Genomic DNA, 18,468 nt, shown 5'->3' with positions numbered 1-18,468 from the left:
CGTTCACCTTTATTTTTAAAAACATATCATTTTGATGAGACAACTGGCAACATGATCCCTGTTAGTGTTCAACTGAGAAGTGGCAATTTACAGCAAACAACAGTGGTTCTTATTCCTACTATGCTTGAAATGATTCTGTATAACAAATGGTAAGTGAATTGTTCAACGATGTCCATGCAGAACATGAATCTATTATGGAGTTACTGCCCTCTAGTGCTAGCTACCAAAGAATAAGTTTAATACTTGCTTTTAAAATGGGATTCTGCAAATTTGCTAGTAATGTGTGCAATACAAATACAGCGATATCCATTATTTATATTAGAAGCTATATTGAAGCTGAAATTCTAAAGCACGAATGGAAAACAATCCCAAAATATTCTCTACACTATTACTTCCTGTAATGGAATAATATCAGCAGTAAAATCAGTAGCATTCAACTTCCCATTACACCGTGATGAAGGGAATGTGACACACAATGGGATGGCATTGCACACCATATTTCCCATCTGGAAAAAAAATAGCTCAGTGATGCTAAAATACTCATCTTTGTTTTGTAGATTATAAAATGGACACACATTTTTAATTAGGAAACAAAAAGCCCTTTAAAGACTAGTTGCAATATGGATCTAGAATGTGAGATTACAGAATCCAGTACTGAGGTTCTCAAATCAGGTATAGATCATGCACCTTCATGCATCTGGTCAGGGCACAGTTCAGTTGCCCTGAAATGAATCTGAATGAGTGACATCATTCTGGGTATCATCTTATCTATATTTTCTTTTCTTCCCCACCTCCCCGCCATTCCAACTTTCATTTTCTCACTTGTTTTTGATTTTGTCACCATTGATTCTGGTTGCCCAATTGGAGATGCAATAAAAAGCCCAAATAGCCTGAAGGCAGGTGGCTTAACAATTTCAGAAAATTAGACCCCTTTAAAGTGACTCAGATTGGACACCCAAAAATGTGGCACCCAAAAACACTGGCTACTTTTGAAAACCTTGGCCATTGAGTAAACTATCTCCAAAAATATGTTACTACAGTAAATGGGGTAAAACAATGGACAGCACCCTACTCAATACCTTCTCTACACCCAAGAGAGAGAGCACCAGTTTGTATTGAATAAACGTGTGCCCTTTGCCAACCTTATTCAGCAGTCGGATAGTCTGATGTAATCATAGTGTAACACATGCATGATTTGGCTGAAACTTGCGAGATCTTTACAAATGCACCCCAAGTCCCTTCTTCCTGCTGCAGAAGTTTATTTCTGTTGCCACTGGGTCTGAGTACAGAGTAGAGAGTGACACAGAGACAGGGATAGGAGAAGGGAAGCAGTCACCAGCTTGACCTAAGGCAGCATCACCACCAATTCTCCTTAATATTCTCCAAATAAGCTGGGCTCTGGGTGAAGTTACCTGCTGGAGGGGTCTTTTAGAATGTGTGGAAAAGGAATGCTAAGTGGGAAACACTTAATTTGTGAAAACAAAAAGCTCTTTACCCTCCCACAACACCAAATGAACAGCACAAAATTAGCATGTTTCACCACTTCATGCAGAGATGTGAACTAGCTACTGAAAGCAAATGAAAACCAGGAGAAAATGTATAAAATTATGGATGGAACTGGGAGCGCTGCCAAAAGTAAAGGTCACTGGCACCTTCCATTGTAAGACACTGTTCAGGGGTCTTCCATAGCCAGATTTTGAGGACTGTTTCAGCTAAAACTGTTCAGCCATTTCAGAGAGGAAGATTACAGAAAAATGTTATTTTGCTCATATTTAAAGAATTTTTACAACTGTTTTATTAAGAAGTTCCATTGCCCACATACTTGGGAGTAGGGACTTGGCAAGGGGTCATCAGAGGTCAGGGATGTGCCTTTGGGTGTTCCCATGAAAACTTAATCAAATTTGGCCAAGTTGTAAGTGTTTGGATAATTTTTCAGTTTATACTTACTCTGTAGAGCAGTGGTGGGCAACCATGGCCTGCATGCAGCCCATCGGGGTAATCTGATTGCGGGCCACGAGACATTTTGCTGACGTTCACCCTCCACAGGCATGGCTCCCTGCAACTCCCAGTGGTTCTCTGCTCCTGGCCAATGGGAGCTGCAGGAAGCAGCGGGCTGCAGGGACTGTAGAGACTTGTTAGAGTTTGGCAGCTAAATTCTCCAAAGCTTCTCTCTGCACTGAGCATACTCCAGCTTCTCCCAGCTCCTAGTGTGGACCAGAATGTGTATGCACCATCCCCACAGACAAATAGGAGCAGAGGGGGACTAAGAACAGAGGGATAGGAAGGTTGGATAGCAGGAGATGGACAGGAGCTAGGGTGAGGGGGCAAAGAACACAGAGGGACAGGTAAAAAATACTGTGATCATGTAATTAAAATATACATCATAATGCATATGCACAAGGGAGGTGAATTAAGGTTGCACTGGCAGGCAGCCTTAATCCTGGCATTTCCTAATGTTTGAATACTTGACTTTGCAAACAAAATGTTTTTAATGCAAGGTTTGTTTATTAAAATGTAACATATGTTAATGATAGAGGCTGTGCCTTTTGAAAGGCGTAAGACATTATCTCATAGTATTCGATGTCTCATAGTATTAGATGTCAGAACTACTTAGGGCTCTACACTTCAATCTTTACTCATGTTGAGTAGCACTTGCTCACATGAGTCTTGTCACTTAAATCAATCAGTGGGATTACTCATATGTTACTTGGTATGCCTACGAATTGCAGAATTGAGCCCCTAGTTTTTATTCATCATCTAAACAGTGCACAAGAAAGCAAAACACAATACTGTACACCCAAAACTCTGTGTATTCATTTATAAAGGATATCATATACTGAAAACAATGGTCACCTTAAAAATACTGTCAGTTTCCTTAAATAAAGCAACCTTAATCTCAGTCTTTGCTGAATTTCCTAAATTTACTACAAGGAATACCTAGAATAGTGCAAAACCTTGAGAAACAGTTAATTAGTTATCTAACAAAATGGATACAAGTTTAAGACATACCACTGTGCATATGCAAATTTAAAACTTGCCATATAGCATTTAGAGGAGCAACCTCTAGTGGTCAGAAAGGTAGAAACCAAACTATGAGCACTTTTTTAGTCCTATCTTAGTTCCATTGCGCTGAATAAGATAAGAGCAATACTGGCTGTTAAAGGGAACTTCAGTGACAGGAGAGAAGAAGGTGGTCTGTTTTTTCTGGCCAGACATCATATTATTTGCAAAATAAATCCTATGTAAAATAAGGAACACTTATATCTGCAAGCCACTTGCTATAAAGAGGCATGAGATGAAAGTCCTTTAAAACAAAAAGAAAAGGAGTACTTGTGGCACCTTAGAGACTACCCAATTTATTTGAGCATAAGCTTTCGTGAGCTACAGCTCACTTCGTCGGATGCATACTGTGGAAAGTTTAGAAGATCTTATTATATACACACAAAGCATGAAAAAATACCTCCTCCCATGCTTTGTGTTATATAATAAGATCTTCTAAACTTTCCACAGTATGCATCCGATGAAGTGAGCTGTAGCTCACGAAAGCTTATGCTCAAATAAATTGGTTAGTCTCTAAGGTGCCACAAGTACTCCTTCTCTTTTTGCGAATACAGACTAACACGGCTATTGCTCTGAAACCTTTAAAACAAAGTCACTTTGGGCAGTCTCTGTGACTTCCTCTATATTGTACAATGCCCAGCACATTATTAGTGATTAATAAATAATTTTAAAGATATGCTGATCTTAGAGAAGACAAAGCCTACTTTTCTTACAACTTTGTGCTGTAAACATGGTATGTGTTTGTCTTCTGTTTCAAAAGACGTTAAGTTTTGCTGAGTAATCTGCCTCAGGCAACCAAACCGTTCAACTTTTTTCTTTATGTAACCCCCTTGGGATTCAGAGACCATGACCCCTTTAAATCTTTTTCCTGTGTGGGAAGCACTGATTGCTCCAGAAGGAGGAACTGCTGTTAGGGGGAAGGGAGCAGAGAGAGAGGGGAAAGGCCCGGGTGCATGTGTTTATAGCGCCAGACAGAAGGGCTGGAACAAGCAGGCCCTCAGAAAGTGAAGCAGCTGAGAACCTGCCTGAAGCCTAGGAGGGACAGGGCAGCTGATCGGGGACACCCCAGGACTGGAGTCAGGAGGAGCACTGCGCCAGGGAGGAATCACCTGAGAAGGACAAACCAGAGCTGGACCTAGTATTACTGCTGCCCAGAGCTGCATGGGGCCATGAGCACTGGGGCTTGTGACTTTGCACTGGGATAAGGAAAGAGGCTGTTAGCTAGTTAAGTGGGGAGGTTGTCGCTATGGGTGGCTTTGCAGAGAGCGGCAGAAGAAGGCCCCAGAGGGGTTTGTTGGCGAAAGTTCATGGTGCCGAAGATGACCAGGAGCACCCAAGACTCAGCACTGGACTGGAACTTTGCCCAGGACTCCTGGACTGTGTATGCAGACATATTGCTCAGTGTCTGCCCTTTCAGACTGTGCTACCACTGGGCCTGTGAGGTCTTGTGTTGAATGCAACCCTGCTTTACTGCTCCCCCTATATTTCCCCCTGTTGTTTTTCTCCTTTCATCCCTCTGTAAATAAATATTTCCCTTTCCTATATTCATTGTACTCTTCCGGGGTGTGTGTGTTCATTCTGTGGGATTTGGAACAGGTGCCCCAGGGGTGGAAGGGACTTTCCCTGCTGCATTCATGCACGTGCCTTCTCTTGGCCAGAGCTGTCTGCAGAGCAGACTCCATCTTGGCCACAAGGGGGTTAAAGTTACATTTATATAAGGTGGGCAAATCAGTACAGTTTATGTTGATTTCCTTACTTCAGTCTTTTTATTGTTTTATTAGCAGTCCAGTGTGTTGATATATATAGATAAAGCACCCATTTTCCATGGAAGCTCCCCGATAGTATGCTGTTTGATGGGATAGGCAGAAGGGATCCATGCATTTGGGATACTGAAACTACCTCAGCCTGTCTGGTAAACAGCTTGTATTTCTGCCTAACTGCACATATTTTGTAACTGTGCCCAGAAAGCAAAAAGCCATTTATAAATACAGGTAATGACAAAATTAGGGAAACTGAATGAGTGGTTGACACATGTTCACCTTGTGACAGAGCATCCTGGACTAGAATTCACCCATTACATATCTAGATAGGTCAAGGAATGGGGGGGTCTTCTAAAACTAATTCAGTTAAAACACATTGAGCTAAATGGTTGTATTGTAAATACTCAGCTTTTGAGCCAATTAAAGTATGATACAACAGTTAGCACAGAGAACTGGGAGTCATGAGGCTTGGGATCGAGTCCCAGATCTGTCACTTGATCTCTCTGCACTTCATTTACCCCACCAATAAGATGGGGTTAATTTAATCTATTTCACCAGGGTCTTGTGAAGTGCTCTGACATCCCCAGATGGCACCATGGAAGTGGAAAGTATTAATGATATGTAAAAGGGCAACACAATGATTTTTTTAAATAAAAAGAGTAGCAGTAAGTACACACCAGGCCCATCATGTAGTAACAAGTGGCTGACTGTGTACACAGGCATGGGAGGAAGAGGAGGAACTGTCCCCTAACCCAGTCCAAAAACGACAACAACAAAAAAGCACAATGCCACCTAGGAAAGAATGAGACAGGATAAACACAACAAAAGGTAATTAAAGAAAGCTTTCAATCCTTCAGTGTGTTAAACCCTACCAGTAAGTGTTTCTTTCCCCCTATTTCTTTTCATCCGGAATAAGAAAGCAGGTAGGGAAATGCTGTGTGTTAAAGCTATCCAAGTAAGAAAAATGAAGGGAACAGCTGTAGGAGGTCAGGCAGTAGGAGATCGGCATGACAAATGGGGAGCAGCCATGTTCTGTGACAGTGACAAATGCTGTTTCTCCAAGCAGAAAAGCCTATGCAAAAAAGAGCAGGCCTGTAACCATACACCCAGGCAGCACTGAGACTGACCGGGCATTACTCTTTGCAACTCAACGTTTATCTGAAACATTAAAAAAGAACAAGTAGTATTTTTTGGTCACCCATTTCTGCTATGAGCAGCTGTTTTTTCCTGGTCTGTTTCCAATGAAGTCCAGAGCTGAGCCTTTGGCTGCTGCTTATGCAACCCAGGACCAGCAAGTTGTGGATGTGGTAAAAGAAAATCCTTCCAGCTGCTTTGTGACTAACTTTTTAAATTCCTGGCTGCAAGAGATTTGAAAGGCTGAACTGATGACACTGCATCCCTGTCTAGCTCTAGCCACGCAACATGAAGGCTCTATAATTAAAGTCACAATGGGATATTTGACCTCGCTTACTAGTAGGAAAAGTGGGAAAGTAAATCAGAACTGCTGTAGTTATTAGCTCCAGAATAGGCTTGGTTAGATGCTGACTTTTTCTTTCTACTTCTCAATTTGCTTTTGATAATAGTAATACTGTAGCCAGGGCAATTCTGGGGATTAACACACTTCTCTCCAGAGTGGCTGAAACCGCTTGGTCTTTGGCATTAGGCCTCACAAAGCACCCAACTCATGATCTAATCTTCCAGAAATGCACTGCTTTCCCTGCTTGATTGCATAACATGAGCAAACAGCTCCTTACACAGACCAGTGTAAACAGAAACCTCACTGATTGCCAGTGATAACATAAAACAAAGTTTTTTGGCAGTTTATCCTATGCCACTGACAAACTCCCAGTCAGCAGGCTCCAGACCAGACCCTAATCTCAGTTACCCCAGTGTAAATCCAGAGTAAAATGCATTGATTTACCAAGGTCAAAATTAGACAACCTACATCTATAATGTACATGCCTAGAAAATGTCTAATTGGAAGAGCTTCTAACCACCAAGCACAATGATGCTACACGTCAGAGCCAGTTCTGGCACACCAATGTTTTGTGCTGGTGAGAGCCTGTGATTCTGGATGTTTATTGGGTTTCTTGGTGGGGGCGGCTGGAAGGGGAAATACAGCAGCAATAAGCCTTTCATGGAACATAAGAGCAAAACTCACTCATAAGGTTTTGGGGGGTAGGGGCGAGGGTTGCGGGGAATACTGCTAGTTAAGATATATTAAAACTCTTTGTGGAAAACTCATTCCCTGTCAAACTGTAGTTAACAGAAAAAAAATATAGAAAGTGTGATGATGGCAAGTCTTACAGATTACCGACTGTTCAGCATTTTCATGTAAGTCCTTGGAAATGCAAGTCTCTTCCGCTCTCAAAGTTAGCTCAAATGGCTTGTTTTCACCTACACTCATAATTAAACTAGGTCAGTTACCAAGTGCTCCTGACAACAGCTGTCAGTGAGGACTTTATTTCCTATTGTAGAGAAGGCCTTAGCTTAGTCCCTGAAAAGACTGGGTTGAAGAAAGAATTGGAATGAGCTACTTAAAGAACAAGTGATAGCTAAAGAGGAAGATGAATTATTCAAAGGCGAAAATTGATTATAAAGCAGCCCTGAAAGATAAAGCAAAAGGAGGACTCTTGAATCCCAACAGGGAAGGTGGAAAGGCCTTTTAATTCCATAAAGTGATGTGGCTTCAAATTGCATCCCACAGAAAAGACTGGATCCCGACTTGAACCACTCCTGAGAAAGCCTGACAGAGTTGTCACCCAATTTGGAAACAGCCTCCCAGAGAATAGAAGGGAGAGTAAGGGACGAAGGCTCCTGTTCAGCAAAACACGCAAGCACGTGCTTATGTATTTTAGGGAATTGGGGCCTACAGGCATAAACAGGTCTTAAAGAAAAAGCATGGGCTTTTTAACCAGGACTCCCTCAAATTCTGCAGGTCTCACGTCTCCCAAGACTCAAAATAAGATCCAAAAAGTATGGCCTTCTATGTTTTATAGATTATATCTTTACTTTTCCCTATGCATCTATTTACAAAGCCCAGTTCTCAAGTTTGAATATTTCAAATCACATTGGAACGAAGCAGAGTACAGAAAAGTTCAGCTCAGACACACAATTCAGTGTCAAAAATGTAGTTGAAGTATTTTTAAATTGAAAAACACCAACAAGAACATGTAATATCTACCTGGTTTAGATACTCTTTGCCCAGGTTTAGAACAAATGAACCTCTCTCTTACGAATATGTAAGAGTTTGGCTAGGTTTTTTCCCTGCAATAGTAGAAGTATTCAAATAACAGCTATAATTAAGACTGGAAACAAACAAACAAATCAGCAGTGGAGAGTGTATATTAATCATCAGACAGTGTGTTCCTTATTTTCCTGCCACTGAATTCTTATGGACTTCACTGAGAGTAAGACTGAGTCTAATGTGATGTCATTCACCCATTTCTCTCCCATTGCCTAACCCAAGAAAGGGATTTAAATAAGGCATCTTTTCTATTATAATATGAGATTTGTAAGTATTCCCAGGGGATAAATAATGTAGCACTCCCCAGCATGGCAGGATGTTATTGCCAGAAGGAAATGTCACAGAACCATAAACAAGACAGCCAGAAAAGACCACTGAAACCATCTAGTCTCACGTCCATAAATTTGATTTTACACCAGCTCCAGATTTCACTCCCCAAACCACAAATCCCCGAACTCCTGTTCTCAGCTTCCCCAGTACTATAGCCCATAAAAGACTGTGATACCTCAAATGCCAACCCTCACATGTTTGGCAAGAAAATGAATGGTCATCTTCCACTACCCAGCAATAACTACTACTAAACCCCCACCAAGTTCTCTCTCCTTGCCCCAGCTGTTTTCTTACTCCCGTTGGCCAGAAAAGCACAGCATTTTGTTTAATAACAGCTGCTATTAGCTACTCTAAATACCCAGTAAGGGTGATGCTATCTGATTGACATTATTAACTTGAGACAACTGTAGGATCGGGAATTCAGCTTAATGTTAAATACTCCCACAAGGCATGGCATCTGCCCCCAAAGTCTTGCTCAAAATTTTTCCTCTCTTGAGCCCTTCCCCAATTTACTGCTTAATTGACTGCAGTTAATCTGCTCCACACAAATTGTCCAGTTTTCTGCACTGTCCTTTAACTAAATGTTTTCCTTGAGTTTTTTTTCTTTCTTCACATTAAATGAATTAGCAAAGGCCAACAACTATGATGTAGGGATCCTGAATTGTTCAACTAGAGCGACATTACATTTTTAATCAGAAGATATCAAAGAAGAATTTTATTGTACAACAAATAATGTGCAACACTGAATTTGTGACCATATTTATTTCTATTAATTTTAGGTTGCAGCAAATAAATAGTATTATCTTAGGAGCTGTTTAAACTGATAAAGCATACATAAAAAGAAAAGGAGTACTTGTGGCACCTTAGAGACTAACCAATTTATTTGAGCATAAGCTTTCGTGAGCTACAGCTCACTTCATCGGATGCATAACTGTAGCTCACGAAAGCTTATGCTCAAATAAATTGGTTAGTCTCTAAGGTGCCCCAAGTACTCCTTTTCTTTTTGCGAATACAGACTAACACGCTGTTACTCTGAAACAAAGCATACATAGCTATTTCTCAGTCCGAAATGGCAACCTACAGGTAACAACACTGTAGAAGTAAGAGAAATGAATATAGATAACTCTAGTTGAAGAATTCAAGTTCAATAAAACAGTTGTTTAATCCTCATTCATTTATGTTATATACAGAAACAGAAAACATTTAGCAAAGTGATGGTGTTTTACAGGTGGGGCTAGTAGAGCTGCCCATTATTAACGTTGTCTAACATTTCCTATTATAAGATCTTGTTTTCAGTGCTTTTAACTTGGCCAAACTTTAATCATTTGCACTGAAACTTTCCATTCTGGGGGTCTGCCTCAGGTTGGATGTTTCTGGAAAATTTCAGCCAAAGCAGTTAACCATTTCTGAGAGCAAGGCTGGGGGGAAATAAGTTGCTTCTCCCCATGTTAAAAAATTCTGGCAACCTTTTCTTTACTAGTTCTAGCACTCCCATGCTTTGGAGCAGGGACTGGTGTGGTGGGCAGGCTGGGCCTGGGATCCAAGGGAGAAGAAGGGTACACAGAGAATGGAATTAGGAACACTAGGTATGTCTACACTGCAAGAAAACACTTGCGGCTAGCCCATATCAGCTGACTCAGGCTCACGGGGCTCAGGCTGTGGGGCTATAAAGCTGCAGTGTAGTTGTTCAGGCTCAGGCTGGAGCCTGGGCTCTGAGCCCCTGCTAGGTTGGAGGGTGCCAGAGTCTGGGCTCCAGCCTGAGTAGCTACACCTCAATTTTATAGCCCTGCATCCTGAGCCCTGAGAGCCTAAGTCAGCTGACACAGGCCAGCGGGTGGGTGTTTTATTACAGTGTAGACATACCCAGTGAGATCAGATGAAGGGGAATAAGGGGGAAATTGGTTTGACAAGGAGATTGGAACTAGGAGCCAGTGAGGAAATTAGTAATTGCGTCTTCAGAGCAGGGTTTGAATAGTGTGCAGTAAATAACAGATTGGGCCACACATTGAACAATGAAGACTCATTAAGTCAGCACTATCCACATAGGTTTTTTGTGCATAATATTTTATATATGGGTATATGGGTGCACACATTATATATAATCAATGGCATATATAAAGACAATGGGAGCTGCTGCATGATGAACACTTCTGAAAATCTGACCCTAAATCAGAAGCTGGTAGTATCCTTAAGAATCGTGGCCAATTTAAATGCCTTGGAAACTAGCCAGATCCACCTTTTTAAGCAAACAAATGTATTACAATCTCTCGTGGATGGACCCGAGATTGGGCATGCTTTAAAAAGACAGAGAGAGAGTATGAATGAGTTTGAAAGATACCAGCTTTTTTAGCAGTATTTATTGCCCAGTCTGGATTACAGGGATTAAACTGACTCATATGCATGAGGGTGGAAATGCGGGTGTTGGATGTCAATATATAATAACTTCTTCAAGTTTGAGGAATCATGTCAATGGCTTGTGAAATTAGGACCTATTTTATCATTACCCATATATGTGACTTGGGCTTTTATAAATATCTGACATTTAACAGTATTTTTCCCATCTTTTTATTTTGCATTATTATTTTGAAACTGTGGAAAAATAATTATTGGTATCAAATATTTTGCTGACAGAAGTAAATCTTGTTTGCAATTTTACTGCCAAAAACAGATAAGGACAGAAATAGAATTCAGACCATTGCTGAGTACTTAATGCAGTAGGCTAACAGAACAAATCTCTAGGATGTACTGCATCTTATATCTTCTGATTGGATCACGTTCTTTTGTTTTACTGTTCACTGTTCTATTAAACTTAATCAAGCTTATATTATTTTAAACCTACCTTTACTAATAACAAGCCTCCCTTCAGACCAACATGAACATCTGGAATGTGGGTTTCTAACTATACAGTTTTACAAATGTTATGGTAAACCTCTGAAGCCATGTCTATGCTGTACCTTCTATTTGCACTGCCTTCACAATAATGTGGTAAAGCTTTTTGACATGGCAGAGACACGAAACGATAGAATGTCTGCACTCTAAATACAGAAAGAGAACAAGCTGTACAGGAGACAGTCAGTGATGAGACAAGCTTTTGCTCTCCCCATCTAAAAGACAGTTTGGTCAGTTTTTGAAACAGAAGAAGCCAGACCTTCCTTGGTATACAGATGAATGCTCCCAGGACCTACACCAGGGGGCAGGGGCAAAGAATCCTGAGGTAGAATCTCTGCCAACAATCTGCTCCCTTTGTGCCAGACAGGCAGTGTACAGGGAGCAGAAACCTCCCATAACTCCCCTGTAGGCACAGAGCTGATGGATTTTCCTACTGCATCTCCCTCCCCTAGTGCTTCAGAAAACAGAGAGGGTGGCTTGGCGGTGGGGGTGAGATAAAGTGGAAAGTGAAAGAAGCCCGACCACTATGCACTCCAGCAATCCCTAGCTGGCCTATACTCCCATGAGGATCATACACAACTACAATTTCCCCATGCAGCAAGTTCAGCTGCGGCCTTTGATAACGGTACGTAGCAGCAGAGGGCAGCATATAAATTGCTCAGCTTGCGGCACCAGGCAGTCTGGGGGCCCTGAATTTCCTCTGAATCAGGCTTTTTGAGTGCTCTGATTTGCACCAAAACCAGTACAGATGTTTCCACTGATGCCTAGAATATTTCCTGAAATTTTGGAATTGATCAGATATGGTGTTCAAAAGCTAGACAAACAAATGTCATCAAGTTGAGTATTAGACCTGACTTCGCTCAGCCAATTACCAACCTTGAGTGTTCAGAATTAATGAGTTAGGCCCCCAAAATCATGGGATTTTCTTTAAAATCCTGAGATTAAAAAAACCCCAACACTTGAAGTTCTTTTTATTTGCATTCTGGCTTTTGAATATTTAGGGTTCATGTTTTCCCACAACCATGAGGCCTTGACACAATTTAAAAAAATAAAGAAAGAAACCTAAGATTATGGTGAATTCACTTGACTTCAGATTTTATGACTAAGAAAAATGCTAAATATCACAAAACTTAACTTTTCTTGCACTGCAGATGCATATTCAATTTGTGGTCCACTATCACCCCAATCCCTTCTAGCAGTTTTACTGCCTCGCCAGCTATACCCAGTTTTTTATTTGTGCGTTTGATTTTTCCTTCCTAAAGTGTAGTATTTTGCTTTGTCTTTATACAAAGAGAGGAGTAATAACCCAAATACCTGCAGTGACTAGCAAATTAAAATACTAACTACATTATATGGCAGTCCTCTGTTTCTGGAATGAGGAAAGGCCTTATACATACATATACATTTATACAGCAGTTTAATCAAACTGTAATCTGGACCTAATTCTGGTCCCCTTGAGGTCAACAGCAAAACTCTTGTTGATTTGAATAGGTCAGATACTCTATACCCTTTTGCTGCATAAAAGAAAATGTCCAAAACGCTTTAAGAACCAAAACACAGGAGCCTATATTTAAATAAAACATTCTGCCCCATTTACTGTGTTCATCATTTGACATAACTAGCAACTGAATATATGGATACTAAAGCATGCCATTGACCCCTTTGATAGTGTCTATTTATTTAAAATACCATTAAGAGTAAGATCATCATAATATAGATTTTGGAATTAATAGTCAACAGTACGTTTTGTCTTGCTATAATTTTTACATTCACTAATTCACACTGGATTCACATCTGCTAAAGCAATAATATGGCTCATATGTTAATAGAATTTGCAGGGAACAAACAGTAATTAAAGCGTGTTGTGTTGACTAGCTTTCCATTTAAACTAAAGGGAAGGAAGTAGCAGGAATGTCAGGCTATGCTGGAGGTCCCTGATTTCAGACTGTACCATAACAGAGATACGATCAGGATTCAACAGGTTAGAACAACACCTGGGTTTCAGCAAAAATACTCACAATAAATCCAAGTTTTTTATAGTCTCGGGTATACATAGATTTGCGTTTCTCAATACTGCCACTGTTGTTGGGTTCAGACTCCGCATCAAAAGCAATTCTTCGGAGTTCAAATATAATATCCCTCTGAGCCTGAGGGTTTCAAAAAAGAAAAAGGTCAGTTTTAAAAAAAGCAGAGAAATGTCTCCTGTTTCGAGTCACAGCAAGGAACTACAAAAGAATGTCTCAAAAAGCTGCATGCTCTCCAACCCCCAGTCTTTCTTTATCAGAATATAATTTTAAGCAATTAGACAGACGTACATATGGAGTGACTTTGTGTCTCCCTATTTCCCCAAGTCCTCACAGTTTAGGGATTTCATTCCTCAGAAGACTCACATGAAGTACTAGTGTCCTGACAGACACTTAATGACTCAATCTTGCAAGGTGTTGAGCACTCCAGCCCGCACCTCACTTTAACCATGACACCACTGAAGTCAATGGGATAACTCACGTGCTTCAAGTTTAAGTTTGTATTCAGTATTTTGCTGGATCCAGGTCAGGGCGTACTCAGCACCTTGAAGGACTGAGCCCTAAGCATCCGTCTCAGTAACAGCAGATATTTGTTACTAAGTGGATGACGGTGTTGCAGTAAAAAGAAAAGGAGGACTTGTGGCACCTTAGAGACTAACAAATTGCAGTAGTTTCAAATCGTTATCAACGCTGCACATCTGCAGCTCATCACGAATATCTTGTGGCAGTAATAACTGTTTTGCCATTTACAGCTAGAGTGCTACTTTGGTTGATGAGGTGATGTGTACCAGGTAATTGTGTGTATCCTTTTCCCTTCTGAGTGAAGAGTTGCAGAAACTATCCTGCTGCTATATTTTGGAAGAAAAGAGAGTGCACGATTGCTCTGATGTAACCATGTATAATGCTGTCTCCTATCTGTGGAACACCCTACCTATCCCAATTTCCCAAACCACCATGCTATCTTCATTCAAGTCCCTCTTAAGAATCCACTTCTTTTATATAGCCTGCACGAAGCTCCTTTAAAATTAAAGAAACAAGACCTGAAAATCTTTCCCATGGCATCCTGACTTCATGTCTCTTTTTTTAAACTGAAAGCGGTTTGGGGCAGGGACCATCTATTTTTGTTTACTGCACAGCACCAAACACATTGTTGGAACTAAGTAATATTAAAAACAATTATTGTTTAGCCACAACAACCCAAAATAAAAAATGAACTAGAGTTACAGGGTTATTTAACCATATTCCGTCTGCATCATATACTTTTAATTTGAACTTTTGCTCTAGTTCTACACGAATAAAGCCAACCAGGATGACTACACATTTCAGGTGGTTCCGATAAACTTTATAAGAAAAAAAATAGACTGACACTGATCTGGATGCTGTACAGATTTAGCTCAGGATGATGCCAAATTCAATTGATGAACCTCAAGCTCAAGAGATAGTCGAGGTCTGAAATGTGGTAAACTTGACAGTTTGTTGTCTCATTTTTGCATAACAGAAACCAGTTTGTTTTTCAAACAAAAAATCTGGCCTTAATTTCAGACTCCCTGGAAAATGGGTTTTTATAAAAACACATGGAATATCCATGACTGCTAGGAAGTGCCACTTTCTTTAATCTGCCTTTCCTGGCTCTAAAGGCTAAGCTTGGCACTACATCTGTCCCCTTACTGTTTGGACTGGGTTGTGAGAGATGCTTACCTGGTCCTGTGGATCCATTTTGGTCATCATTCTGTCCTCCAAAAGGTTAAAGGTGAGCACTTGCAGAACATAAAGCTGGTGCGCCATTTCGTTATTGATGGCCCTCTGTGCCCTGATAACATGCTGTGAAAGGAAGATATTCAAGTGAATGTCACCTACTCTTTTCCTACCGCTGATTCCCATGAGGTGGGCTCAGGTGTTTCCATTCCTGTACGTGTTTGACAAGCAGTGGTGTATGCATACTGTTGAAGGGGAAAAGGCAAGCCCGATACCAGTAAGGTGGCTAGGTACACAGGTGTTCCATGGGCTGTGATATTAAATCCTATCCCTTAGTAAGGTTCCTGAAAGCAGTGCACAGAGTCCTCTCCTCCTACCCTCTAGCTAGAGCATGTGCATACAGAGAACAGAAATTAGCAGCCAGGTCATCCTTTTGAAAAGCACCCTCTTCAGAAGGGCACATGCAAAGAGTGCATTTAAACAAAAAGTGAAGAGAACAACATTTCTAAGCATAAGAGTATTCATGCTGCTGATACAGCTGTCATAGTAAGCCAATTGCTGCAAGGGAATCAATTACAAATGAACCACACTCCTACCTCTACCAGATGATCTCATTCTATATGAGGAAAATGGTTTAAAATTAATGAAAATTAGAATGAAATGCCCATAAGCAATAGCGAAGTCACCAAAGTTACAATGCAGATGCCAAAATCATGGATAATTTTAAAACCACTAAGGTACACAAAAATGGTAGGGGAAGCTAACTAGATTGATACAATCTTCATCCCAAGGGTTTCTGTAAAGGGTGTAACCAGAGGTCACTAGCCCAGTAGTGTGTAAGGAGAGAAATGGGCATGACCACCAAGACAGTGCTACTCAGTGGCAGCTCTGAATAGGATGTTTGCTGCCCTCTGCTATATGGCATTGGAACATTTATGCCAGAGAATGAGCATCTGGGAGTGCTACTCATGTAAATTTCATAGCAGAGGTCAAAATCTAGCCTACTACTACAGCCACTTAGGAAGGAAAATATAGCCTTTGAAACTGAAACTGTCTGTTTTTTTCACACTGATCATCTAAAGAAAAAGAGGGGGGAGAGGAGGACGGGGTCTCTAGACTGCCTCTTCTGCCAAATCTGCCTAATGCCCATATCTATGTCATGTCAGATGACATAGATGACTAGTACAGTTTAGAAGAGCCCTGATCTGGCTCTAACTATGGTCAGTGAAAAAATTCCCCTGGTCCTCAATGGGAGAAGGAGAAGGCTATTTATTATGTTTATTAAGTACACTTTGAAACGTGTCTTGTGCATCTTCTGGGCAATTATTTATTACCAGCAAATAATCTAACTCTGGCAAACTGTGTCCCATTTAAGATCTCAAGATATGTGCAAACACAAGAGTTTTCATATTGTAAAATCATCTGCACACATGATGGACAAACAAGCACAGGGGCTGATTTTGAGTCATGCAGCACTGTGTACATTGTTTGACAGACAGTTCAAACCCTAAAGTCTGGGATGCATTACTAATCAAGGCCAATGCAGATTTTTCAAATGCCGCCTAGTCAGCAAGCTAATGGAAACGCCAAAGGAAAGGCGCCCCAAATACTGCATGTATTCATTATTATATCTTGGTAGAGAAATGACAATTTATGCATTGGCAAAATAACCTCCTTTCCCTTTTGGACGGTCAATTCTGAGCTCATTCAGCAGCAGAACTACCTTATCTAGCAAGCCAAAAAAAAATGGAAATACAGAAACAACTAAAAGACCATAAACATGAATAATATACAACATACACCCACCAAAATGGCAACATGTTTTGTTTCCCTGTGCTAGTAAATAAAATCCTTGGGAACTTTATACTAATACTTACTGTTAAGATGATCGCCCGAAGCTGTTTTTGTGACAAAATGTTTGCCATTTCCTGTTTTGGTAAAACACAAAGATTTAGCTAAAAGCATGTATTTCAGTGCAGCAGTGAGAAGAACTCTACAGTCATTCCTGGGTGTGTTTTAGTACTGAATATCAGCAGTATTTCTCATCAAGAAATGAAATGAGAGGCCTCACAGTGACTGCCTCAGCTGATCTTTTATTTTTGTTTAAATTCAGACCACTCTAACAATGACAAAGAGGGACAAAGAAAATGAAGGGACTGGAGGCCATACAGTTTATACCAGGGAGCAGAACATTTGGGCTATCCAAAAACAGCCATGAAAGGATGGAACAGTGATTGAGACCCAATATATAGAATATGAGGAAAGTATTTAACATACAAGTATTCTAGCAGAGAAAGACAGGAGGAAGTCGCATATGTTTCTACCTGCCAACTGGGACTTTGAAAATAAGTTGTAGTGAATCAAGATGTGAATATGTGTATTAGACTTTAAAACAGTTGAAAACTAACGCTTTACCTTAAATCAACAATTAGCCTGAGTTACTGTATCATCACTGCAAATCAAACTTCTCCCCACTAAAAACTGTTCAGAGTTGGTGGGGATCTTAGACGGGGTCCTCCATTAAAATCTATACTCTCATCCTTCTACTTTATGTTTTAATTTAACTTCTATTTTTCTCTTTAACCATTCAGTAACCACCAAACACACACCTTTGATTCAACATCCATCTTAAGCACCCAATCTCAGCTATCTAGCTTCGTACCATACTGTCAGACCTTGTATGTGTTGCAATGGTCTCAGTATTTATAAAGTTGCCATTGCAGAAGTATCTAGACAACAGAACTGTAAAACTTTTATTTTCCCTTTATTCTTGTTTGCTGTAGATTATATACATTTGCATCCGTTTGATCTTTGCGCGCACACACACACACTAAAATTTCGTTCAAAAATATACTATTAAATTACCTGAGTAAAATCTTGTGCATAGCTATCTACGCACTGGTATTAGCATTTGGACATTTTGGGCCACTGCTGTAAATTGTGTCTTTTGCTATCATTAGCTCATCCGACACTGTCTTACACAATATAGCACAACGTCACATCAGTTCTGATGTTTTATAGTTCAAAGAAATTATCTTAATCATAATCCATTGTGATTCTGTGCCGTTATAACGGAGTGAAAATACTGCTCATATTCAGAAACCTAAAAAAAAGTTTTTGCAAATGGGTTTGCAAGAATAAATATTAATAAAAGCTAACCAAGTTGTATATTTATATTAAAAATCTATGCAAGAACACAGAAAACAGGAAAACTATGACTGAAATAAAACATGAGCAGAAATGGATAACTGCAGAAAGGATACGTAAGCAAGGCAGAAGCAGCATAAACAAAGGCTGGCTCTGGCAATATTAGAAGAGAATCTACTTGCTCTAACACAGAAAGAAAGTGTTGACTTACAGTCAACGGACAATCAAGGATGTTAACAGTGTTCGCTACATCAAGCTAATGGTATTGGGTCAGAGTGCAGAGGTGAGAAGGGAAAAAAAAGTGATTGAAGACCAG

General features: G+C 40.3%; 1 protein-coding gene across 1 annotated transcript in view; it reads right to left on the bottom strand.

Annotated features, from left to right (window-relative positions):
* Nucleotides 1–18,468, bottom strand: part of ELMO1 (engulfment and cell motility 1) — a 413,972-nt gene that overhangs the window by 234,076 nt on the left and 161,428 nt on the right. The window contains exons 11-13 of the mRNA XM_073332875.2: nt 16,883–16,933; nt 15,009–15,131; nt 13,305–13,433 (exon numbers count right to left, since the gene is read on the bottom strand). Coding sequence (XP_073188976.1) covers nt 13,305–13,433; nt 15,009–15,131; nt 16,883–16,933 — 303 coding nt within the window. The remainder of the gene's footprint in view (nt 1–13,304; nt 13,434–15,008; nt 15,132–16,882; nt 16,934–18,468) is intronic.

Source organism: Lepidochelys kempii, chromosome 2 (genome assembly GCF_965140285.1).
Source record: "Lepidochelys kempii isolate rLepKem1 chromosome 2, rLepKem1.hap1, whole genome shotgun sequence".
Lineage (NCBI taxonomy): Eukaryota > Metazoa > Chordata > Testudines > Cheloniidae > Lepidochelys > Lepidochelys kempii.
This window is presented reverse-complemented; position numbering and strand designations above follow the sequence as displayed.